Source organism: Tubulanus polymorphus, chromosome 3, assembly GCF_964204645.1.
Source record: "Tubulanus polymorphus chromosome 3, tnTubPoly1.2, whole genome shotgun sequence".
Taxonomy (NCBI): Eukaryota; Metazoa; Nemertea; class Palaeonemertea; order Tubulaniformes; family Tubulanidae; genus Tubulanus; species Tubulanus polymorphus.
This window is the reverse complement of record NC_134027.1, coordinates 11,853,129-11,879,308: the sequence shown is the minus strand read 5'-3', so window position 1 is coordinate 11,879,308 and position 26,180 is coordinate 11,853,129. Positions and strand designations below refer to the sequence as shown.

Sequence of the window (26,180 nt, the reverse complement as noted above, 5' to 3'; positions counted from 1 at the left end):
CCGCGGTCAATTGTGATTATAAACGTTGACGACTTGTTAATTGATCCGCAAAATTGAAATTTTTATGCGCCACTTTGCCGTTATTACACCAGCGATGTTTAGGTTGGAAAACATTTCGACAATTCTTCCGAAGTGACTCCCCTACATAAACGTATATAAACAATCAGTTTATGTGGATGAATGCAAAATAATATTCTTAACAATTAAAGAATGATGCATGCGGGCGTCGCCAGAGGGGGTCCAGAGGTGCGGACGACTCCTCTTTTAAAATCTAATTTCCGTATTTTATATACAGTATTTTGCCTTTCAAGCTTCGAATTTAAAAAATGATGATTATTTATGAACGTTCAAGGTTTCAGAAATGCTCGTTTGCCTTCGGCGCTCGACGGTACAAAGTATGGTATTTTAACACGGCATACATATATTTCCGCTGTTTTAATTCTGGCCCCTTTAAAAATTCCTAGCGACGCCCCGTGATGTGGTCGGGGAATATATCCATTCCTGTAATCTACGACCCACCAATTTTGTATATTTCACAAAACTCTTCGCTAGTCGATTGTGATTCCTCGTAGGGATCCGTAAAAAATACTTTTGACAAATGAAATATTTTCTGGGAATTTTCTGAACATTTCTGAGACACGCGCTTGAGGGGGGAACGTTGAGAATATGATATGTTATTTCCAGGAGTCAGTGGTGCTTCTTTTAATCAAAATGTTTTGTGTTAGCGCAGACCACCCACGTTACTTCCACAACAGGCGGTCCCTTAACATACCTAAGTATACAAAATCTCTGTTCTACTTTTTTGCGAAGAGTCCCCAATTGATGGATGGTCGTCATGCATGTGACGTGGAAAACTGATACTTTTAGCCGGTCACGCGGCATCTCGGCGGCAAAGTACCGAAAAAAAGTACACGATTTTCTGTCCGTTGGTATAAAATCGGATCATGTAATTGTAATGCATTTTGAATTTCAAATCTAGCTGATGATCGTTTAAAAATGTATACAGAATCGATAATGATATATATGGACATATAATCCGAGATCAGATATCATATATAATAATGTAAAAACATCATAAATATATTCGATATAATGCCTCGATACACGTCAAAACGGCGGGCTCGTTATTTGTTCTATATATGAAATGGAATGTATATTTATCATATATTTTCAAATTCTTAATCTATCATTTTTTCAAAGATTTCAAGAAAGAAGAATTGAGAAATATACAGACAATGCGTCAATAAACATTATATCAGGTTGGTGGTTAAATATTGATCTATTGGCTACATCTTCTGCAATTCGTCTATCGTATCGCGGCGGTAAAAAATGAAGGTGTAATCCTATACGATATAGCCTGTCCATTTCTGGTTTATTTGCATTCATAGATCAGGGTTGTGTGGCAAGTTTCGAAAAGTTGTGTACTCGGAAAATAAGCTTGTTTGACAATAAATAGATAGAGTTACGCGGAACACGTTTTGCACCAGCGTTTCAGAGAAGAACCGTCAGTGATGATTTCTAATTTGTCAGAAGGCCTTTACATTAAAGGCCAAAAAAGAAGACGTAATGATTTTTGGAATAAAATCGACCACCACCGCGCCAAATAAATCATGTTGAATATCGCCGATGTATAGAAACAGTTGTTCCTTTCCGGAACCGAAAGTCCCTGAATGCACTAATCGCAGATATCCGTCTGCCTGGAACCATCCAATCGAGATATTCATATGTGAAGTGTTAAGTCTGGACTATCACCTTTTGAAAGTTTGGTGCGTGGATAAAATGCACAAATTTCCGGGCGTTTGATATTGTTAGCAATTTTCCAATCAAAACGGAGCGAACAAAATGTAAAGCCTGTCGATCAACATTTAAAAGGATGGTGATCATTCTAAAATATTGTTACATGTACCTTGTTTCTCATTTCTACTGAGCTTAAAAGTTGACCTGGCCCGCCGCATATCGAGTCTGTAAATTTTTCTTTTTAATTGTTATCTAAAAGCTAACCATAACAGACCCGGCAGCTAAAATGAACTGATTACAAACTTAATTACAAACTTGCAGTTTACAAAATGACCCGGCCGATCATGAGAAACTAAAGGTACTCTTTAAACTCTTTAAACCTTAAGTGTCAAATATCCAAGCTACTGATTGATACAGGGCGGAGATTTTTTAGGGGCAGTTTTCAAGAAAAAGGGCACTTTAACCATTAAAAGGGGCACTTTTCTATTGATACATGACAGATCTAAAATATGAACTACCCGGGTACCTGAATAAATCATTTGAGAATGGATTGCTTTTCATTGAAAAAATAATCATCAAAATTGCACCAAAATTTCGCAAAATCTTGACCTAAATTTTTTGTACTGACTTTGAAGGGCACGTTGAAAATTCTAGGGGGTTCGTCCGCAACCCCGAATCCCCACTCGGCTCGGGCACGGGCCTGTGATACCCGCATGAAATGAACTTCGTATAGAAAAAAAAACGAATCGTTCCCGCGTAGAAAATACGCATTTTTGGTCGAATCCTTTCGATCTAGAGCTGCACACCTTCTTCTTCCATGGTGGTATTGTTACGAATATCTTTCCATCGACGAAATGTCGTTGTCTGCAACACCGACCGCTGTATCAGATTTTAAATAAACACCGATCTACAGATGCAAACGCGTTTCAAGTCGCAAACGAAAATAGAAATCATAATAGCGCACATAAATAAGAAAACAGCATTTAAACGCTCGCTAATGGAAAAGACAAATATCTCACATTCAGAAAAACTGTGAAAACAAATGCTAGCAATATGATTCCACAAACTAGCTGTAAACATAAACCCGTTTGCATATTGCAAAGTTGTGTAGCTAAGATGAACAAAGATTTTGTGTTGTTTTCGACCCAAGGCAACGAGCGAGCGAGGCGAAGCGCATATTTTTGCAACATTTTTGCTTTGATCAAATTTCGAATAACAATCCCGGCGATCAAAACAACCAGTCTACAAGTCTGAATGTTTCCTATCAGTCTAACGATTCCCGAAACGTTAGTTTCAAAAAAACGTTTTATATATCGATTTGCAGCCTCTTCTCACAAAGACCTGTAGTTCATAGTTGTTTCACCCAATATGAATTTAAAAAACAATTGTTATTATTTCAATTCCGACGTTTCGGGAGTATTACTTCTACCCATCTTCAGAGATTTATTTGAAAATTTTTCATTTATTTTTTGTTTTTGTTCATAGATTTATAAATTTATATTTTTAGATTAAAAAGATAGAAATCGGGATAAAAACATGTGTGTGACACTATTTTTACATTGTGCCCCATACAGTAAGTTCTTATCCAGACAGTTCGTAAGAAAATAACAAATGACGTTTATATTCCATGGTCAGATTAACTCACAAATAATCGTTCCCTCTTCTGATGCCGAACTAACACCAAATCTCTTTCCAGCAAACACATTGGGGTGCTTCTAGGTTTTTATAACAAATTCAAAATATCCCGGTTTCCATAGTCCACGCGGTTAAAACATTGGAAATACCGGTAAATGAATTACGTCATTTTCAACCAAGAAATTGGGTCCTGAGTTAATGCTTTTTGGTTACCTCGGCAGTATGGACAGAAAGCGATTAGGAAAATCATTCTTGAAGACAGTCTACTCAATACAATGCCTACATTGATTGTAATTCAGGATCCAAGGGCGGATCCAAGGGGGAAGCAGATCCGGCCCTATTTTTTCACACAACCTCGCTTATTAAAGAATTACACATACACTTATTAAAGAATCACACATAAAAATTACACATACAGTGGCAAATTATTCCCAGTCAACTTTTCCAGAATCACTAGATGCTCAGAAAAAATAAATGATACATTTTTTTTCAAAATTATGCCAAATACTAGCAGGGTGGCCGGTTTTATTTGACTTGCCGACTATCAACAAGCGTGTTGTGTTTTTCCTGACGCAATTCGCTAAGAATCCAATGAATTAACTTAGTCGAATATATACAACGTAGTAGACAGAAACTGTTTGATTTTACATGCGATCTTGCAATCTCAACATATTTTCCCGGTGTATCCCTAGTTCTTACCTTTTTTTACAAAAATATCTCCAAATTTTTTTTTAGAGAAAATTCCCTAAATTGTCCCTAATTTCCAGATGCCGGTTTTATAGACTGGTATTACCTTTAACACGCTGGCTAACTCAATTCATTATCAATTGAGTAAGCCCCCGGGTTAAAAGTTAATACCCGTCTATAAAACCGGCCCCTGGTAAGTGGCCACCTTGACGACAGGCATCAGATCTTTTGCCCCCTCCCTCAGTCAAAATTCCAGTTCCACAGTGTAATGAGTGTAGATCTATTCACCATTAGAAACTGAGCGCCGAGTCCATGTAAAAACCCAATGATAACTACTAAAGAAAGAAATTTCGTCGTAAGTGCACATTTATTACCCAATTTCCATATCAATACATATGTTCATAAACAGATTAAGTCACCGCCCCGCCAGGTTTTAGCAAGAAGCCCACTTATTCGGTCTTCACTACCGCAAAATCCAATCAACTATCTCAATCGATACCATCCCAAACATCGAGTAGAAGTCGCTCGACTGACATTTCGAATTAGGAATCCAGTTCATTGAGATCGATGCGAACTACTAAGACCGACGGTACGTCACGCCATCTGGTGGGATAGCCGGATTTAAGAGAAGCGAAACTCGCAAGTTTTGAGAAGCGAATTTCATGTCAGATAATCTTAAACCAGGGGCACACGAGCGTATTTTTTTGCTTGATCGTGACCATTAAATTTGCCAGGGAATATAAGCGCCTGATGAAAAAATGGGCACAAGTATCGCTAGGACAGGCTATCGACAATGCACCTTATTGGTTGATAGAAATCAATCGCTCAGTGCGGACAGATGAGCGAATTTTCAGACGATGCCATAACTTGCATAAATAATTGTGCTGGGTGATTAAGTCGCATGACAAGATCGTCGTCGTGGCTGTGGATGGGCACACGGCTGAAAATACGCTCACGTGTCCCTACCTTCAATCAGGCCCATGCCGAGGGGGGGGGTGTTTGGGGGGTAGTGACCGAACCCCCTAAATTTTCAAACAGTGCCATTCAAACAGTCAGTGCAAAAAAAACTTGGGTAAAGATTCTTTGAAATTTGGATAAAATTTTCACGTTTTATTTGGAAATTGAAAAGTAATTCATTCTCAAATGATTAATACAGGTACCCAGGCACTTCATATTTAAGATGGCTGCCCTTTTTCGATAAAAAGTGCCCTTTTTCTTGAAATAGAACTATCCCTCAAAAAAGCTCGGCACAGGCCTGTTAATCTCAACAAAAGACCTACATATGTACCGGGTAATATAAATGTCCCAGCATTCATATGAGACCCTATCTATTCTATTTCGACTCATCAGATTTCGTTGTCCATCTAAATAATATAAGCAGTTGTGACGACAAACGCAATAACAGCAATAAACTAATAAATAAACATACAAAAATAAATTAAGTTCGTAACTGCTTCAAACCAGGAATGTTTGATTTCATACACATATGGAAAATCTCGAGAGATGAGGCTAGTTTAAAGCTTGGTGACTGATATGATATACTGATTATCGAAATACATAGACCATCATGATTAAACATCCCCCATGATCGGTAAAATTGATCACGTTTTTGACCAGGAGTCAGTTCTATGTTTGATCCTTAAGCCCAAATGATAAGAAAACGATTCGACATTAATTATGACAGCAACCGGCAAATGCTGGGAAATTGTATTCAGAATTTGTAATACCTGCCTGGGGGCCCGTCTTATACACCAAATTTAACCTAAACTTTGGGTCGACTCGATTAAGGTCAAAACTGGCCCCCAGTTATCTTACAGCCACAATTTCATTTAAATCGTAGATCCTGCTTAATTCAGATCATTTGGGACCGATGAAATGAGTCCAATTTTGAAAAATAAAAAATCTGGATGAAACCGCATATTCTGCATACATGATGTCCGGATAAGACCGGAATCTAGATTAAGCGAGATCTACTGTACTTCATCGCACGGAAAACGTTTTCGACAATGGCACCGTCATCATGAATGTATTCCACAGGAACACCTTTTCCTTTTTCATAGGAGTCTTTTTGGGTTTGATGAGGGTTTGAATCACAATTCAATCTTTAAATCCCGGTGTAACCATGGCGTTCAGCATTTCCAGAGAAATATTTTTGTAACCAAAATATTTTTCTGCCAAACTCGCTTAATCCGGATTTCGATCATATCTAGATATCATTAAAGGTCCATCTATGCAAAAATAGACATAAAATATGATATCGAAATCCAGATTCCTTGTATGAATGGATGAATTTTGTCGGTCCCAAAGGATCCGCATCAAGCGGATCCGATTGTACCACCAAAACAAGCTACGCGTCACGATTGTTCTTCATAAAAGCCGGTTTCCACAAAATCCTTCTATATATAGCAATAAAGGATTCAATATTTCTAAAATTAATTAAGTAACATTAAAATGTTAACCACTTTGGGTACATTTCATAAATCAGGTCCCGGTTCCACAGGTCACTCTAACCATGGAATTAAGTCGTGGACTGAATTCCACAGTTGTTGTTAAAGTTTGACCCATAAGCTACGGCTACACTAGCTCGTTTAACCTGGGTTTTGATGTACGCGGGTTCGATGAAGCCATCCCCCCATTCGCAACAGGTAGTGTCTACACTTAATTCAGCTTAGGTCGTATGAAGTTCAAGGTCAATTGTTGAGCTCGAACGCCCCATTGAACATGACTTTACCGTCTACACTAGAAAAAATACCAAGTCGGATGCGAATGCGAGTTTAATGTGGAGTGTACCCTTCTTCTAACTCTGCTTTGACCTGTGTTTCTAGCGGAGTGTAGATGCATAACCCGGGTCTAAGAAGCAAGTGTAGACGAGGCTATAGTGCGAACTATTTCCAATATCTCAACTCTACTAGGATAAAATTCCAACTGAGAACTGTAGAGCCAGGGCCTGTACATCATAAATAATCAGAACATCGGCTTTGATTTACAATAGTTTCGTATACCGTAATAATGTATAAATATCTGCACAAGCAGCAGTTTAAAAAGTTAGAAAAGTCAACCGACTAATTTCTTGGACAAAAAAGGCAAGTATTTTGACCACCAGACTCCTGTGTATTATGATATCCATACCGATGGTCGAGAGAGTAAGATGAATTTCCGTCTGTTCACCGACAACAACAACGAAGAGATTTCACTGAGATTTCCTTTACGATATTCCGACGTTAGGCAGTCGGGCTTTTCTTCATAAGGTCGATGTCGGCGTCGACCATTTCTTTCACCAAACTCTACGAAAATGAAAAATATAAACTACATTAAAACATAAACTTAGTATCGGACCACTGGGTTACGCGATTCGTGTTTTCTTAAAAATTTGAAAACGATCATTCGAATATCTCGATTTTTATAATTCGTTGAATTGACGAGGTAAAACTTCGCAATGAGTCGCGTAGAGTGAAATGTAAGTCCCGCAATCACGCTGTCGAAAAATTAAAATATCGAAAGGATAATAATCTCCTTTATCATGGAAACCGAGGATTCGAATTCTAGAAATAAATTTCAACGTTTACACTTATGAGACTTACATTTAACTATTTTAATGGGCACACGCACACACAATTCAATTAAGGTATTAGAAAAAATTCACAATTCTGTCAAAACGGTACAATTTTTAAAGCGGAAACTCAGACGATGTCAAAGCTTATGTACAGTCATTAAAGCATTTCTAAAATGAAATAAATGTACAGGAATTGCAATGACCATTCTAGATTTAGGACAGAAAATCTGGACAAAATTGAATAATAGAGACGAGTTCAAAGAAGAAAACAGAACAAATGCAGTTTGACACCACCATTTCTCAATTGGCCAAAGACTGGTCTTAAGTTGTTAGATTGGGTACGGATCTAAAATGGTCTTAGACTGGTCTTAAGTCCAAGCCTGGAACTGGCCCCAGAGGGTGATAATCCAGAGACTCGATAAGCTCACATTGCTTTGTGGACGGCATTTTATATTTTTCCGTGTCTGCTTAACTCATTCGTAAACTCTTATTAATGAACTAGATTGTCTGAACACTGTCACAACAGATGGATTCATAGACTGCATTTCTGGGACCAGTTGCTCGAAGATCAGCATAAAATTTTACCCACCGGGTGGATACACTTTCCATTGTCACCATGTCAATTATCAACTTAAAAACTTATGGCAACTCGACATTAAGGTGGGGGGCTTGCACACCCTCTGCATCCTGGATCCGCCCCTGTGAGTTATGATTTGACTTTGGAGTTAAGGTAATACGAAATGGACTGATTTTAACTTCGATTAACTCGGTTAAATCGGACTCTCGGGTTAAAACATTTAAAATTAGTTTCAATTTTACCAAGAACTACGGAACTAAACTGATGTCTAAAAATCCTGATCCAGGGCTGATTTAATACACGTCTATAAATTCAGCTCCGGGACTAAGACCCACATTTCAGGGACTTCATTCCACAGAATTGAGCTTGACATTTTGAGTCAAAAGCAGTACATTTCAAATCCTTAACTCTCAAGTCAAACTTCACCAACATCCGTGGAACTAGGTGCTGTCGAGTTAAGATTCAACTCCGAGTTAAAATTAGTCTAACTATCCAATTAGTTAACTGTTTAAGGTCAAAATCCACAACCGTTTAAGAATAGTCTCAGAGAATGGTAATCATGTTTTTTGTGTGTAATACATTTTAAGCATTCGGCTGTTTCTTCATTAGTATGAGATCATACTCAACCATTTCCTCGACGAGTTTCTAAAATCGAATGGCACGAAATCATAATAGCTATATCATCGATCCAATAGGATTCTGTATGGCTTCATGTAAAACTATCAACAGAAATTTTGGCGCAGCTACATTTATTACTTACGCTGAAATCATATTTTGGTTTCCACTTCAAATTCGTTTGCGCCTTCGTGCTATCACCGAGAAGGAATTCCTGCAGAACGAAAAAAAAATTTACCGTTATCAAATAGTCGTTGCTATTATATCAAGGCCTTCAACGATTAAAGCCCAGCGCATGAAGCAAGACTTCAACATGAAACAGGAATGCTTTGCGGGCTTGTGTCGTGACTGCGTGCTTGCGTTGTAGACTGTGTTTCGTGTTTTGGACCTACACGCATCATGAAACAAGCCACAAGTATGCGCTACGCTTCAGCCGGACAGTTACGGACTTCCAAAAACATGAAACAAATTGTTTCCTCTTGTCCAAACAAGAGAAATTATCAGTGTTTCTTGTCTTTTTTGCCGTAGAACAGAAACACAAAAAACGATTTTTCAGTTAGAAATCTTTAGGGAGTAGATTTCTCATGTGAAAAAGGCATTTATTCAGGAATAAACAATAACAAAAATATTTTCTCATCAACTCATGTTTCCAATATCTGATGCTGTCCTCTCCCGACCGCGAGGAGCAAAGATAGAATTACACGGGCCCCGAAGGTGCGAACTTCAATATAACATGGTTCCGCGTAATCCCCGTTTCAGCCTTCACAACAAACAAGAAATAACAAATAGAGGAAAACCTGAGTCGAAATGAATGAAGAATCAGGCGAATTCATCTTGTAATTGGAGGGAAAATTGTTGAGGTTCCGAAGGATCATATCTTGCGTGGCTTCTGCCTCGCACATGGCGCCGCTCAGCGATGTTTAGAAATAACAACGCGCAAACAACAACGCTTATTACCGAACCTCACAACAAAGGTACTGCTTTCTCGGTGTTCACCTGGCATTTGTTTGGACTCGGGCAAGTACAAGAACGCGTAAACAGAGCAAAGCTGATGAACAAGTGTATTTATACAAATGAGCCCTTCTGATTCAAGACATCCGGTGCCTTCCCCCCAGATTCTAAGCCGCTGACACTCAGATCGAACCTGTCTGATGCTTAGTACTCATTATTTTGTATAAAAAGATGATGCAAACTTATGAAATTATTCTCATTCCGCCTTGGGCCAGTTGCTCTAAAGATGGTTAACCAGCGGATAAATAGCATAGTAACAATAAACTTTTAATTGGCACTGTGTCAACTATCCACTGGTTAACTCTGACAAACAGATGGATGTTATCCTCTAACACTGGAGTGAGTGCTAACTCTCAAGCCAGCCTACCGATATTGGCCCTCTGAAGGAACTGAAGTGCAGCAAGTTGTTTCAATCAACTATCAATTGAAGATTCATTCATGTAAAAAAAATTGTGCTAAAAAACCTATATGCAATATCAATCAAGGCTCTCTTAAATCAACATTAGTAGTATAGTTATAGAGGGCACAGCTAACTTTTGGGCCAAGTGGGCTAATGTGAGCTAACTAATGAGCTAACTTTTGAGCTAAATTGGGCTAATGTCGGCTAACTTTTGAGCTAATGCGTGCTAAAATTGAGCTAATGCATGCTAATACTAAGCTAATGATGAGCTATCATTGAGCTAATGCCGAGCTAATTTATGCTAACTACTCAGCTAATATATGCAAATGCGAGCTTACTATTGGGCTAGTGTGTTAATGCTGTGCTGATGTATTCCAACGCTGGGTTGTTAATACTATTTTTGGAATGTGTATTGAGTAATTTTCAGTAATGTTATTATTGTATGTGAAAGGGATTTCAGTTATTTTACCGAAATCTGAATTGATAAAACAATGTAAACCATATACATATATAAGTATGGTGTAATCGCATTAGCTCGGTATTAGCATGCATTAGCTCAATGTTAGAACTCATAAGCTCAAAAGCTAGCCGACAATAGCCCAATTTAGCTCAAAAGTTAGCTCAATAGCTCATATTAGCCTACTTAGCCCAAAAGTTAGCTGTGCCAGAACCCCTCTATAACTATACTACTAAGGCTCTCTTGGCAATAACTGTCACTAAAGACCTACTCAAAGTCATTGGACGTAGATTAGTGATAATATAACACTACAAAGAGTATTTAAACCCTAATGATACTTTTCAAAGATTGCGTATGAAAATTCATGGAGTGGAAGATCTAGAAGTCTCGAGTTGGCATGGTGTAAGAAAGAAAACACATATTAATATAATAAATAATAGGCATATTTTTAGAAAGCAACAATGGTACCTATGGAAACTTGACGCCAATTTATAATTGAAGAATTTCCTGGGCCCAGTTTTATAGACTGTTACTAACTTGAACCCGGGGGCTAATTCAATTCAGTTTCAATTGAGAGTTCACACCCAGGTTGAAGTTGACAAGTCTATAAAACAAGCCCCTGGATTATAACATATCGTAATACTCTGTACGTAATACTCTGTCGTAATAATCTGACTTGAAAGGAAAAAGGGTCATTCCCGAATAGGGGTACCTCACTTATAAATGCATAACCTAGATGCACCTCCACCTAATTCCATCCTACCCTGGTAGGGATTCGAACTCAGTCACGGCACGAAACTTTGCACACTAGACCCAGAAACGGATTCAGGGCCCTATCTCGAGGGGGTTCTGAATGGTATAAGGGCACTCACTATTATGGGAGAGAGCACTTTGTATGTGAAACCACGGCAAAAAGGGCACTAAACATCAAACTCGTGGTTTTCAGGGGCACAGACAAAGCTCGACAGTATTCCAGAACCCTCGGAACCCCCCTGGATCCGTCCCTGAGACCTTTGGCGCCTATTAGATTGCCTGTTGTATTATCACATATGAGACAAATTTCATGGATAAACTAAAAATAGGAAAAACCTGGCTAGAATAAAACAATATTTCTGATTGGCTTATAGTAATAATGACATAATGTACCTGCGCGCTTGGTCTAGTGTGGCAGTTTTGTACCGTGCCATCAGGTTCGAATCCCTGCCAAGGGAGGATGACCAAATCCATCCCGTTGAAAAGGGGATGATGATCAAATGGAACAGGACACAAAGTGACTCGTTCATATTGACAAGAAACCCCCTTCACGCGAATCCTACTGCAGGGCTTCCTTTCAAAACAAGCGGTTTTATTTGAGACCAGGTGAAATTAGATGATTGCTTTCAATGTTCGTAAAATACGAACAAACAATAGACGCGGACGCAAATTCTATTGAATGCAAATAAATTAATATATCGCATTGAACGGATTGAATCGAACGTGTTTGATTGTTTATTTTCAAATCGTGAGAACTGATCAGTCCGCTGTTCATAAACACTTAACAAATTATCAAACTGCTTAAGTGTTGTCCGAGCAATTATTCACTGGACAATACACGCAGAGGCCCTGATGACTGTCGCCCAGATGTGTGTTGATATTGTCATTTCCTCGCCCCGACGGGTGGACCGATTCTGTCGGCGAGACAATTAAGAGTTTAGCCGACAAATATCAAACATTTAACGAAAAGTCTGCCAATAAACACGCCACAGAAATCGAGCTGGTTGATTGACCGTCCAACGAAATATATGTGACAATATCACACCGTGATATTCGCGAGTGGCAAAAAACAAAAATCAACGCCACAATTTATGTTCCTAATAGAAGCTCAAACAAGTCTTGTCTATGGCCATGTTTTCACTAATAAATTATGTTATTTAGAATTTGGTCAGTCCCAATTTCAAGAACGAACCAAGCGTTCACAACTTAGACTGAGACTTAGACTGATGTGAATATATGATTTCTTTATAAAATTACTGAATACATTTATCAATTCCTAAATAAAGGCAAATTCAGTTTTTTTTTTTGGTCCTATTACTAAATCCTTTTTTTCAAAAACCAACTAATTGCTGGTTGAATTGCTTACGACCTGCGCAATTTCCTATAGGATGTCGCGAGGCAATTTTAATTTGTCGTACGGTTCTATTGCTAGTGATTCTGTGGCAAACGACCGATCGCATTTCTTCTCAGTTCAGTTGCACTCTGTCATAAACAAGCCTTCATGGTCTAATTTCAGTCCATTCTAAAGTTTAGCATGGACTTTTAGCATGGCCAGCGATCGGATCGCCAGCATATTCGCACGCCTGCCCGCAAGCCCATTAGAATGCATTTTTTATGTCATGTGATTTGTTAACTCTCTATGACTGGTCGGCGTACGCTGTCCAATCTTTTGAGTTGATTGCCACGTGTGCCCGCTTGTATCGGGCATATAAATTCACTGCTGAATTAAATCGCCGTGATCGGGCAAAAAAAAAACATGCTACTCTGCCCCTAGTTTTTATGTTGAATCGTAATTCGAACGTTCAGATAATAAACTAAAATCGTTTGCTAAAATTCTTTGTATTCATTTACATATGAATTTCATAAGCAAGCCGTTGTGGCACCGAGCATTTGACTCACTGATAGACAGACAAATTAGTTTCAAGCACTTGACTCACTGACAAATTAACTTTGAAAACTAAAACGACGAACAAATTGCGAAAAACAAATTACGTTTTCACTTACAAACAATCAACTTGGTTTACTTTTCGTTGGCCATTTCTCATAAAACGATAAACTCTCCAGACACTTCAGCAAAACTTTCAACTACAGCTTTTAAAGTGGTACTTACGGCACGTATTGCATTTGTTATTGAATGTGTTGTTAGTTTTCAGCCCACCACGCTTACTCTCTCCGAGGAGGTAAAGACCTCGGGCTGCACCTGGACACGTAAAAATTAAGCGAAACTAACGCATATTCCAAATACTAATCTACCTCAAACATCTTATAGCTTTTTGGCTTATGGGTGCTTAAATTTCAATTTCCAAAAAAGCGATAGCTAGCGGATCACAAAAACGCGTTACATTTAGCTTCAAGATAAATCATTCATTAATTATGATCTATGATCTAAATGAATTATTTGCGGGGTAAGGTTGGTGGAGCTGGATGTCTGCTCGAGGATGGAATGTTGAAATGCAATAAGTCAGGCATGGCTGCTAAGCACTAGCTTTTGGTCATGAAACTACTAATGGTCATGAAAATTGAGTCGTAAATGGAGTCTCTAAAAGCTTAGGTAACACATTTTCAGACACACCCTGTATAGCAGACTCCCAACTGAAAACAATTGGGACCTGAGATGTTTATCAATATTGATTTAAGTGATAATTCGAGTTAGATAATAGAAATTCAATTGATATTCTATTGAAATGCGACGGTTCTAAGATTTTTCTAGAGAAGATTTCAGTAAGGAGACATCTTCTGGATATTCCCTCATATTTTCTGGGAAGTCTTAACATTGTTGCGATTTAGATACGTTCATTTTCAACACAGAAGCACGCAATTCAGCAGTAATCGAATATCGACGATCCGCAACCATAACAATCTGAAAACACTTGACCAGTCCCATACCTTTGATCGTTCCACCTAAGAATAATAATTTATCTAATGCGGAAAGTAAGACACGTGGGAAGAGATCTATAGCAAATGCCTCCGAACTATTTACCCGAGTGCAGTATATCGTATTTGTTTTAAAATTCTGCCGTTTACAAGCGAAACATCGGACCATGTTTAACCTTCAATATTGAGTCGAAACGGTTCCCGCGCCAAATAATTATACTTAACTGTAACTCAATTCATAATAAGTGTACAATTGTTTGGAAACACACTGGTGCTAGTATGGTAAATACTACAGGTGATAGCACTAAATTGTAGACAAATAAATCTACACCGATATCTATATTACACACCCTTCCCCCCCCCCCCCGGGACAAACAGGTATGTGCGACGAACATTTCATGAGAGGCATCCGAATAAAAGTCTGTTACCAAGACCTGCCAACCTATCAATTTCCACATCATGGACAAAAAAGTAAATTCGTAGGGACACAATCAGGAAAAATGAATAAAATCTTCATCGTATCCAGAGATATGAATGAAATGAGAAAGTTAAATTGGAAATAAATATGGGGAGAAAAATTCAACAACACGGACTCAAACATGGCACCCGCAAACTAAAAATCCCTGTTGTCTCGACAGAATTCGAAGTATTTTACTTACGACTTCAGTTGGACGGTAGTATCTCGGATCAATTTGCACGCGGACTACGCCGGTTTTCTCATCTTTACCAACTTCGTTCAATCCTTTGCCTTCCCAGCTGTAAAAGCATAAAAACCGCACAAATCAACAGCCGCAAATCGGGAACCTTATAAGTTAGATTCACTCCAAATCTAACTTAATTTAGATTCACTCCAAAGTTTATCGGCGCCTTGAAAAATAACACGAATTATGAATGGATCAAATTAAGTTATTTTGTATTTGAATATATCGATAATTGAATTGACCGGCAACCAGTCTAGCCCCAATATATTGATGACGTAGTGCACATCCTCTCAAAACAATTATTAAAATTCATCAAATATAAAATTAGAGCTATGAAATAGGCTATATTTGATTACAAAATAGAAACCAAATACCACAATTGTGATTATTATTTTGAAACGCCAATATTGATGATGTAATGCACATCGACTAACGTAGAACCCCTTAAATAAGGCAAACTAGGAATCAATGTATAAACATTGAAACGGTTTTTACGGGGTCGAAATATCATTACATCCATCAAATGAGAAGGTGATATGTAAGTATATGAAAGATATGTAAACTGCACTGCTTTCTATCAAACTTGAAAATCTAGGAAAATCTTTAAGCATTCAATGAATGGTACAATCTATGGTCTTCAAGATTTTAGACTTTGTAAAGTATTTCGTAAAGTATAATGCTTTTCAAAATTAGATATCAAAAAGACCATTGTCAGATAATTGATTGAGATTAGTACACAATATCTTGAAAATTCTCTCTTCAAAATACATGTATATACGGTTTCGTTGGTTATATTTGAGTCTGTCGTATTCCATCTTACAACAATCAAGACGTTAAGTATTGAGATAACTCAATACTTAATTTTTGAGATAACTCAATACTTAATTTGAATCAATACTCATTTTGCATGAACGAGTTATCACGTCTAAGATACAACATTAATTCCTAGCTTCCTCAGAGACCTGGCAGTGGCTAGAATCCGACAAAAAATTGTCCAGCAGCAGACAAAATACAGCCGCGATCGCAGGAGCGTTTTTAGTTCATGCCAAATAAGAGACCCAAACAACCATTTACACAGGTGCCTGCCTGTTTGGCCCGACCAAATATGTCGGACCAAATTCTAGCACCGGTCAAATTATTGCCTGTGAATCGCAACTGGTTCCAGAAGTGACTCATCTCGCATTCTTTGGCATTGTTTAGTATCGAGTAAGCGGTTTATGTTTGACTGGGCTCTCTTGCTCTAATAAGGCACGTACCTAATTTGACTCAGACCTGATCCCGGGACGGATCCAGCCAGTGAATTTGACTATATTCCTAAAAATTATTGCTCAGTGATACGCCAGCGGCAAAGCTAATTAAGGGGGGTTTGCTCCCCACGAAAAACTTGAAAAATGGCTTATTTGCCTAGTATCTAAAGGCATTCTGGACCTCTGTCAGATTCGGTACTTCTAGAAAATATGTTATTCACATTTTTCTGACTATATTCTGGAATACAGGGAATATAGCTTGGATCCGCCCCTGTGATCCACTAATCGTCTCTGTGTGACCACGGCTTATAATAGGGGCAACTCTCAAATTTTGAGCAAAAGAATCATAGCACGAGATGAAAAACGAAGATGGAATTCTAGCCGGAAATTTTCTCAGCTTCTTAGAAGTCAATTTGAAATAAGCGGGGATGCGTGCACGCGTGCCTTCGGGGTCGCCGTAAAATACACGCCGACCACTTACACAATCCAAACCGAATCGGCAGAAATCGAGCGAGTTTAACGAGCATCCGGGGCACGAGTCCACTAAACATTGTTTGCCGACGTGTATCAAACAGTAAATTTGTGTGCGCAGTGCCAGTCGCCCGAACGTAACGCGGCTGAGCCGCGGTCGCCGCCGGGCGACGCCGCGCTGACCATTAGCGCAGAAACGCTCGTCAGCGCGTGTGTACACAGATTCTGCGCGTTAACCAATACGCGACGAGGGCAGTATCAATATATTGAAACCGGCCCGAGACAACAACGAAAGGTTGGCCGCATTTTCCGGCGAGATGGCAAAGACAACAACGACGACGCAGCACCTGCGCATAGTAATTACAGCCCCGAGGATGATACGATAACGCTTTCTCCGAGCGTCGCGCGGTTCGTGTACACAAGACTTGTCAGCGTGATTTGATAATTGATATTCAATATGTAATGACTCGTAATGTATTAATATGCAAATGATCAAACGCCGTATTAAATACAATTACAAGGCGTTTGATGATAACTACCGCTGACTCGACGTAACTCGGATTGGAATTCAGAGAAATCTATTTAATTCGAAATCCGAAAATTGCCAATCGTCGATCTCGGAAATTGCAAATGAAACCGATGGTACATAGAAATCTGTCGTATTTCGAGTCCACGGTCCTACTTTTTTAGTAAGGAAATTTCTCATAAACCTTAAATTGAAGGATTAGTAGCCTAACTAACCACGTAAATAATGATTTTTCCAAACATTTTCAACAACTTTTTCAAAGTGTATCTTAAAGATTCTCGGATATAAAATTAGATTTATTTTAGAGTGGCGGTCTAAAAAGATCTAAATAAGGTAAATTTCGGGATCATTTGGGACCGATGAAATTAATCTGTTTTTTTTTAAAGAAATTCCGATTTAAAAAATCATATTTCACACATATCTATGCATACGTAGACAACGACTTAAAGATTTTAGGAAATAAAAGTCGATTTTTTTTTTTGATTTGCAAGTATCGAGTTGTCTAAAACATCTTATTACCGGGAAGACAAATTTCAGGATTGTTTAGGTCCAATGAAATCAATCTGCGTTCTAAGAAATTCAGATTAAACATCATAATATCTATATATGTGGACGGAAAAATAAATTACATCTGGATAGATCAATATCCGGCTCAAGTAGATTTGATACGCTACAGTCAAACTCCATTAAGTCGTCATCATGTAAATCAGCACATTTCATAAGTCGCCTTCATTTTTGAGTCCAAATTTTTATTTCCAATTCAATTTACTAAATGCAAGTCGTCATTTGGATAAGCCATCTATATCGGACTGCGACCACTTAAGCGAGTTTGACTATACGCCTACTTTCGAAACCCTATTCATTTTTAGGAGCGTCATCGGATCTGAATTCGATAACTTTCAAATGAAAACTGAATACACAGGATTTCAACTATCGAAAAATCGTATCAACCCATATAAAGATAGCATCTGATTTCATATAACACCAGATGCAAAGGTTGAAATGGACATTAGATATCATTATGATGACACATGTCACTGTAGTCGGCAATACAATAAAACTTACATTATATCTACATCTACTTGTTTAAATGCTGCTATAACGAATTCCCTGACGCTGTGCGCTTCCCCGGTCGAGATTACATAATCTTCGGCTTGATTCTGCTGTAGCATTAACCACATTGCCTGCAAAAGCGAATTTACGTAAAACTTTCTTTTAAGGCAATCAATTAATAACGATCTAAATAAATAACTTCCGTACCGAGTAACACCAGTCATCAATGAAATTTCACTCGTCGAAGTTAAAGATTTGAAAACAAACTAATTTCTTTCGATAGAATACGCAGCACAATAGAAATATCTAATAGATGAAAGAATTAGTAGCCGCGGTGTAGTTTTTTTGCGCTGGAATATTCAAACAAGTAAACTAATTTGTAAGTTTATTGACGTCTTGAAAAATAGCTCAAACATATATTGCATGATATTGTCGACAACAAACAATGTAATATTACTCATATGATAAGGTCGGATCATTAAAGTTAGTTTGGATTTGAATATATCGATAATTGAATTGACCGGCAACCAGTCTAACCCCGACATATCGATGACGTAGTGCACATCCTCTCAAAAATAATTATTGAAATTAATCAAAAATAAGAAAACAGTTATCTAATTACAAAATTTAATTAGAAAATTATTTGATCACAAAATTAAATCGCCAAAATTCACAATTGTAATTGTTATTTTGAAACACCGATATTGATGACATGATAGTGCACATCGACTGACTTAGAACCCCTTGAACAATGCATATTAGCTAGATATCAAAGTATATAAACATTTTACATGAAATCATACACACATACTACAGAGAACCTCCCTGCATTATTCGATATGATGCATTCTTATTTTTCATTGAAGGTGGCAGCACTGTACTATTCAGATAATCATCTAATAGAGATTGTCTCCAAAATTTACTTTTACTTCATTTATCACACAGTAGGCGGCACCACTAACAAACACTGTCCAACACTTTCGACTGTTTAGCAAATAAATAACATCGATAGTACTACCTACCTCTACATAATCCTTAGCGTGGCCCCAATCTCGTTTCGAATCTAAATTTCCTAACGTCAGGCAATCTTGTTGGCCGAGAAAGATTTTCGCAACGGCTCGAGTGATTTTTCGCGTGACAAAGGTCTCACCTTAAAAAACAAATTTGCTTCTAATTAGATAATAAAATCATAACTGGTTGTTCACAACACAGGATGAATACCGGTACATAGAAGTCACTACGTAATGAACTGATACAGTGCACTCTCAATTCTCCGCCCTCAGAGTAACTGCCAGTCTCAGTGTTTGCATAAAAATGTCTATTTACGGATGGATATCTGTAACGTTATTTATGTCCGATTATCCACTATATTCCGTTAGCTGCCATCCACCACAGGTTTTGATATCCCGACTTCCAAATTCTATAGTATGTTGTCTCGATTTATCGCAGAGAAAATCAACTACATAGCTTCTATATGCCACTCACTGAGTACAGCGCTGCGCATCATGACACTTTTATGTAGGCCAACAGAAAGGCATCCCTCCGCAGGAATTTGAGCCTGATGGCAAGTTTTCTTGCGGCAAACCTGCGGACCGGTCTAGTGTGACAGGGTTTTATGCCGTGACTGAGTCTAGCAATGCCATCAGGTTCAAGGCGAGTCTCGGTGCCGTCAGGTTCGAATCCCTGCCGAGGGTGACAGAAAGGCTGCACATGGAGTATATATCTTGAGTTTATTGTTTTATACATTTAATCAATGCACAATGGTCAATCCAGCAAAATGAGCTCGTCTTGTACTGACTTTCGCTGAAAAAGTAATCTAAAGTTAAAACCAGCAATCCATCAACGTATATATCAATAGAAAGATTTTTTTCCTGGTTTGATGCACCAACATTGCTTGTCTGTCAAAATTGACCCCATCATAAGGTTGGTGGATAATCGAGGGTGCACTGCTACAGTCATCACCAGTTAAGTTTCCATATAATGTATGTTTTCTCCATATTTGAGTACCAATTTGTATTTCCTAATGAATTCAATTTACAACTATCTTAGTCTAAGCACATTTGGACAAGACATCTAAATAATGCTAATGCAGATTCCGACTAGGACTAAAGAAAGTTTGACTGTATGTTTTTTTTTAAACTGAAGTTTTTTCAACTTTATTTCCTGAATTATCACTATAGCCATTGAACTTTTTCTTGAAATGAAGTAAGTCTCGTTGAGACATAAGCCGGAATCTTTCTTCCGAATCCATAGAATTTCATACATTTCATGTGCTCTGATGGCGACGATAATGATAACACAGGAGAAGGAAGAGGACTTGTCGGAATAGAGGATCGTATTTTCTGAGACTGTTCGGGAGTTTATGGTGGAAAATGTTGTTGTTTTTCCGGTTGATTTTGGAAATGTTGAAGATTGTTTGATTTCAGAATCAGTTTCGAGTTTAGACTGGCAGGGCTGTCTTTAGTTTAATTTTTGCGAGATATGTTGTCATGCCTATTCATGAGAACAAATACTGAGCGTAAATTGTTTATCGTTACAAGTTTGTTTCTACCCACAAAGTAAGTAATGTATCAAACTAACCTCTGCGAGGACTTTCATGGTTGAATAAAATACCATTACAAGCGTACATATCATAAGCTTCTCGATAGTTTACGGTGATCCAGTATGCATAGACCTTTGCCGCCCCTGAAAACATAAAGAAACACCTTCATCACTCATTCACAATTCATTCATTTCAGAATACAGTGCCTAGTTGCACGAATCACGACTGAAGTCCAAAAATTGTTAAATCATAAGACCACCGGTAGCTCAGATTGGCTATAGAACCAGATGGATGAGATCGATCTTAAATCTAAGCGTAGACTGTACAAGTAGACCCACTAATCACAAAGTTGGGTCTGTTTTTAGTGGCAATGGATGTGTAGCGACTGCAGCGCCGAAAGCCACAGCAATAATTTTATGAATGACGTTTTTTTCTTTCTATGCCATGTTATTGACGAAATTGAAGTAAATTTGCAATATCAGAACCCGTCAAAAATTGCTTCCAACGTGCCTGATTCTATCAGGAATTCTAACACCTACCATAAGGCGATCGAGGATAGAACGGCGTCGTTTCTTTTTGCGGAATCTCTTGCACTTTTCCGTACATTTCGCTGGTAGAAGCTTGATAAAATCGCACTTTGTTCGTTAACCCGCACGTGCATATCGCGTCTAACAGTCGCAATGTACCAACACCATCGACATTGGCAGTGTATTCTCCTAATTCGAAGGAAACCTGCGAAATAATCGAAGCAATCAATAAGGACTTGTAGCAATCGAGGATTTTGACAAAAATGCCCGATTTCTCCTTAAATTCAATTGAAATCTAACCATAACTTCTCAAATTCTACAAATGATGAATAAAGATTTCGCCATAATATGAACCCTAAAGATAAATCTGTGTTCATTAAGAGACGTGAATTGCTAGATTGGGCGTAGGATCGAAATGAAAGTTAATTGAAAGTGAATTGAAATTCGATGGAGTTGTCTCGTTGTTGTGCACGCCACCTGGCAAGGAAGCTGGTGGTACTCGGTGCGCATTGTGGTTTTTATTAAAGAAGCCTGGTTTTCCTGCTCAGTTTCCTATATCTAGTCAACGATTAATCACTAATCCAAGAAATTGTGAGGATAAACATTTAAGTCTAATGTAATGTTATACACAATCATGTAGTAACTACGGATAACTGTGCAAAAATAAACAAAAATATTCGCTCAAATTCTTCTCAAAGAGTAGATTTGTTCATGTTGCTAACCTTGACATGACTCTGCGCACCGAGATTATATATTTCAGTAGGTTGAACTTGAGCTATGATCTTCACTAAATTCGTACTATCCGTTAAATCACCATAATGCAGTTTCATACCTGAAATAAACGAGTATATTTTTACGTATACCAATGCATAAAAGTGCATCGGACTTGTGGACGAGATTTCTTCCTACACCTAAACTAGGCATAAATTTTATTTGTAAAACTAATCATCCCATTAGAGAATTTCCAACGTGGATTTTTGTTATATATTTCTAGTTGGGATTTCTGCATACGGTACTGCTAATAATCAAGAAGATTGATTAGCTTCAACAGAGCAAAAATGATCCAGATTAAGCAGAATTTACGGCGTCAATAAAATTTTTCAGAACACTTTTTCTTGTGCACAATGTGAATAGGGACGTATTTTTGTAAGATCAGAGTAATCAATATCAATACTTGACTTCAAACGAAAGTATTAAATTCCTGGTCTAGTTACTAGAGTCTTCAACGTAAAAGCCGCGATCCTGCAAGCATTTTTGGCTAAGTCCAACTGTTCACACGGATGCCAAAATGGGCCCGGGACAAGCAGGCCTGAGCACGGGTGAAACTATTGCGTGTGAATTGCAACTAGTCCCGAAGAAATGCTTCATGTCGCAGCAATGTTTGGTATCGAGTGAGTGGTTTACATGTGAACACGCTCTCTAATTAGACATGGGCCAAATTTGAATCGGGACTGTTCCAGACCAATTTTGCCTGAACCAAGTTGTCTGCGCGTGTGATCACAGCTATATAGATATATTTTTATATTATAGATAGTCATCATATAATCTATAATCACAGTAACAAATGTACACTGCTGACACAGCTGTCCGAAGTCTACTGTTTCTATTGAGCCTCCATCAAACGTGGAATGAACAGAAAAGGTCGTTATAGCTTGAATTGATTTTATCAAATCTTTACAATCGAGCCGCCTGTTCTCAAATGACACAAAGTCACAGCTTGCGTAGAGTAGCGAGTTAAATCACCATATTTCTAGCAATACAAATAACCTACTGGGCGGCCAGTTGCAGAGTTATAGCCAATCTAATAAATTAAGACCATTAAGGATTAAAGGCTATTTTTGGTATCAGTTGAAACAGTACAGCCGAGTCCTAGAACTAATATGCCTAACGTTTTCAAAGGGGCTATTGCCTCGAGGCCGCCCCACATACTTTTCTCATTTTGCTAGACATGTTTTTTTTTTACATTTTACCAGCGTGACATTACTCTATATCTAAGGTCGTTCAGATTTGCACAGCCTAAGTGTAAGTAAACGATAAGTTCCACACTGTAAATGTACGAGATAAAATTTTTTAAATTCATTGATCTGAAACTACAACGTTTCGTCCGTCGACCAACAACAATGAGTAATGATTTTCCAGCGTGGGACTTTTTATCTATCAACCCAAACGGAGAGTTTTATTCAACCGAGGTGAGAGTATTTGTATATTTCGCTGATGGATATCTTACGTCCTTGTTGATGAGATTTCGGATCAGCGTACAAGTGTTCTATTCTACCGGTGTTGAACGAACTGGATCGACGAATTATACCGTGAACCTACAAGAAAACAGAAACACAACGTGTACATGTTATGAACTTGGGTAGAAGAGTAATAAGCCGTGTTCACACTAGATTCGGCGCTTACGAAGTACCGTACTTCGCTGGTGCCGAATTCACCAAAATACGGCGCTTAGACAGCCAGTTACGTTCACACGAGTCAGCAATTCGGCACTTAGTTAGCCCAGCATAGTAGTCACGCGTTGTGCCAATAGAGGGGAGTGTAATTAGTGTTTAGTGTTCTGTACTACACGGATGTAAATATGCGGATAGCTAAGCGCCGAATCTGCGTTCACACTACTGTAAATACGCGGCCAGCTCAGTCCTCATTCCGCGCTTAATAAGCCGCGTATTTCAGTACGGAACTGAATAAGCTGCAAATAGGCCTCGAATAATTCCCTAGTGTGAACGCTTAGTACCGTACTGAAATCCTAGCGTGAACGCAGCTATATACAAATAAGAACCCTGTTTTTTCAATAGATTTGTTTGGAGTTGGTAATACAGTAGGCCCTAGAACCAAACAACACAATGCATTCACTTAGGCTCACTAGCACTTCATGATGTACATTGAATGTTTGAAGAAAGGGCCTTTAGAAATAGGCGATAGAAAATTCTCTGAGAGACAATTTTCAGAATTTGAAGGGAATTAAAGGGGCCAAGGGCTAAAACTCAGAATTTTAGGGATTTTGTACCCCAAAAATGGATTTTGAGGCTCTGTAGGAACCCTGAACTCGCTTAATTCGAACTTTTGAATCTTGATTTTTCACGATGAAATATTTGGTCCATTTAAAACTGGAACAATGTAAACTATCGTTCATAATTCAGATTTTACTTAATTCGAAAAATGCAGCGGCCGACAGTCACTGGTTACATCAATTCGGGGCTGATGGGTTCGAATCCTGGTGGCCACAGAGTTTCCTGGTCGAAGGTTCTTCTCTGGTCTCTCCCCAATTTGGAAAAATAAATATCAAACCTGCTTATAATGCCCTGCGTGGCGCTCAGTGGGTGGGAAAAAGCGACTTGGTGTGGACGAGTGGTAAGAGCGTTCGACTCTGGGAAGCGAGGTCATGGGTTCGAACCCCGTACATTACCATAGTGTCCTCGGGCAGGACAATTATCCTCATTGCCTCTCTCCACCCAGGAGTAAATGGGTACCTGGCCTGATAGACGACTTCTGAGCGCCGAGTAGTTGCTCAATGTTACTTCTCCCCAGGGAGAGATGACTAATGCAAGGAATAGAGTTATAGGCTGGGGGTAATGATACCAAATTTGGAATGCATTTGAACTAACTGGTTGGGATACCTGCGCTGTATAAATGACAATTATCATTATCATTAAATTATCATTATTAAAAAAATTCATTCTGGGCAGTCCCTAGTCATGCGAATAAGTGCGAACAAGCTCAACTGTAATATGATCTGGTCTCTCCATTAGAACATAAGATCTCTCGGCCCATCAATAGACCTATAGATTCTATGAAGCCCAATTCATATCCGACTACACATGGATCAAGAGCATCTCTCATTGACATGTTAACTGCCAGCTACATCCAGTATGGCAGAGAACGCGTGGAAGGACTCCATTCAAACAACCTCTCAACCTCCTGCGCATCAAAGTTAGAATAGTTTTAGGCCCATCTAAAGACACTTCTGCTTAGACAATATTTACCAAATAATTGCATTGAAACTGTTATAAATAGGAAACTTTCACCCAATTTAGTGACTATCATTATCATCAATATGATTATCACGGTAATTATTGGATAATTCTTAATTAAACCAACAATTAGGTTGCTTATTTCAATCATAGAAATGTTACGTTTCTCTTATGTTCTAATGGATAGTTCGGGGCTCACCTCATATCCTTTCTCCAACAGAAATTCAGCTAGATATGATCCATCCTGAGAAATGAAAAAAATGCATTCACAATCATAGACCATCGTAGATTAAAAATACAGAATTCAAGTATAATTGGGTCCAGTTGAGACTAAAAACAGACCTATAGCCTTACACACTTTTGCAAACTGGCCCCTGTCTTTTAAAGGTAAGTTGTATAAATGGATATGTAAGGAATTGCTGAGTTTAGTTTGTATGTAAGCTCATACTTTTTGACGAATATTTGTCAGAACTAAGGAGATCCAAAAATGATGCTGTAAATAATGTGTTATTGCTAGGAATAAACTGGATTGATTATTGAATTGATAGGTACTGGCAGTCAAATGAATGAATTCGTATCATTTTGGGACGTCTTTCAGCGATTAAATATACCGTTACGACAATCAAAATATCAGAAACTTTACGAATGAATTACCTGACCGGTAATACCCGTTATAAGGGCAACTTTTCGACTGTCACCGGCACTTTCAGTACCGCTCGCAATATTCAACGCCATACTCAGATCAGGGAATGCCACGTTAGTGAAGGAATCCTCAAATGACGTAGTAAAGATATCCCCATTAGTAGACGCTCATTGGGTCGTATATCCGATGACGCGTTATCA

At 38.4% G+C, this 26,180-nt stretch overlaps 1 protein-coding gene across 2 annotated transcripts; it reads right to left on the bottom strand.

Moving 5' to 3' along the window:
* Window positions 1-4,412: 4,412 nt before the first annotated feature.
* LOC141901409 (GDP-mannose 4,6 dehydratase-like) lies at window positions 4,413-26,083 on the bottom strand. 2 transcript variants are annotated; one of them, XM_074788621.1, is made up of 12 exons: window positions 25,992-26,083; window positions 25,537-25,581; window positions 23,594-23,681; window positions 22,089-22,198; window positions 21,379-21,571; window positions 20,878-20,982; window positions 19,320-19,447; window positions 18,310-18,428; window positions 14,959-15,055; window positions 8,950-9,018; window positions 8,769-8,834; window positions 7,290-7,343 (listed from the first exon to the last, which is right to left on the bottom strand). In XM_074788621.1, exons 1-11 carry the CDS (start codon window positions 26,070-26,072, stop codon window positions 8,772-8,774), a joined length of 1,098 nt encoding a protein of 365 aa, XP_074644722.1. In that variant the 5' UTR covers window positions 26,073-26,083; the 3' UTR covers window positions 7,290-7,343; window positions 8,769-8,771. The 2 variants fall into 2 exon arrangements, with proteins under 2 accessions (XP_074644721.1, XP_074644722.1); XM_074788620.1 differs by lacking the exon at window positions 8,769-8,834 and having other exon boundaries at window positions 4,413-7,343.
* Between the last annotated feature and the right edge of the window lie 97 nt (window positions 26,084-26,180).

Bases quoted from the DNA above. Each gene is read 5' to 3' on its own strand.
- LOC141901409 (XM_074788620.1), bottom strand. From the start codon at position 26,072: ATGGCGTTGAATATTGCGAGCGGTACTGAAAGTGCCGGTGACAGTCGA. The intron at 25,582-25,991 runs GTAATTCATTCG...TTCATTTCTCAG, and splicing joins TAACGGGTATTACCGGTCAG to GATGGATCATATCTAGCTGA. The intron at 22,199-23,593 runs GTAAGATATCCA...CGTTTATTTCAG, and splicing joins GAAATCTCATCAACAAGGAC to GTATGAAACTGCATTATGGT.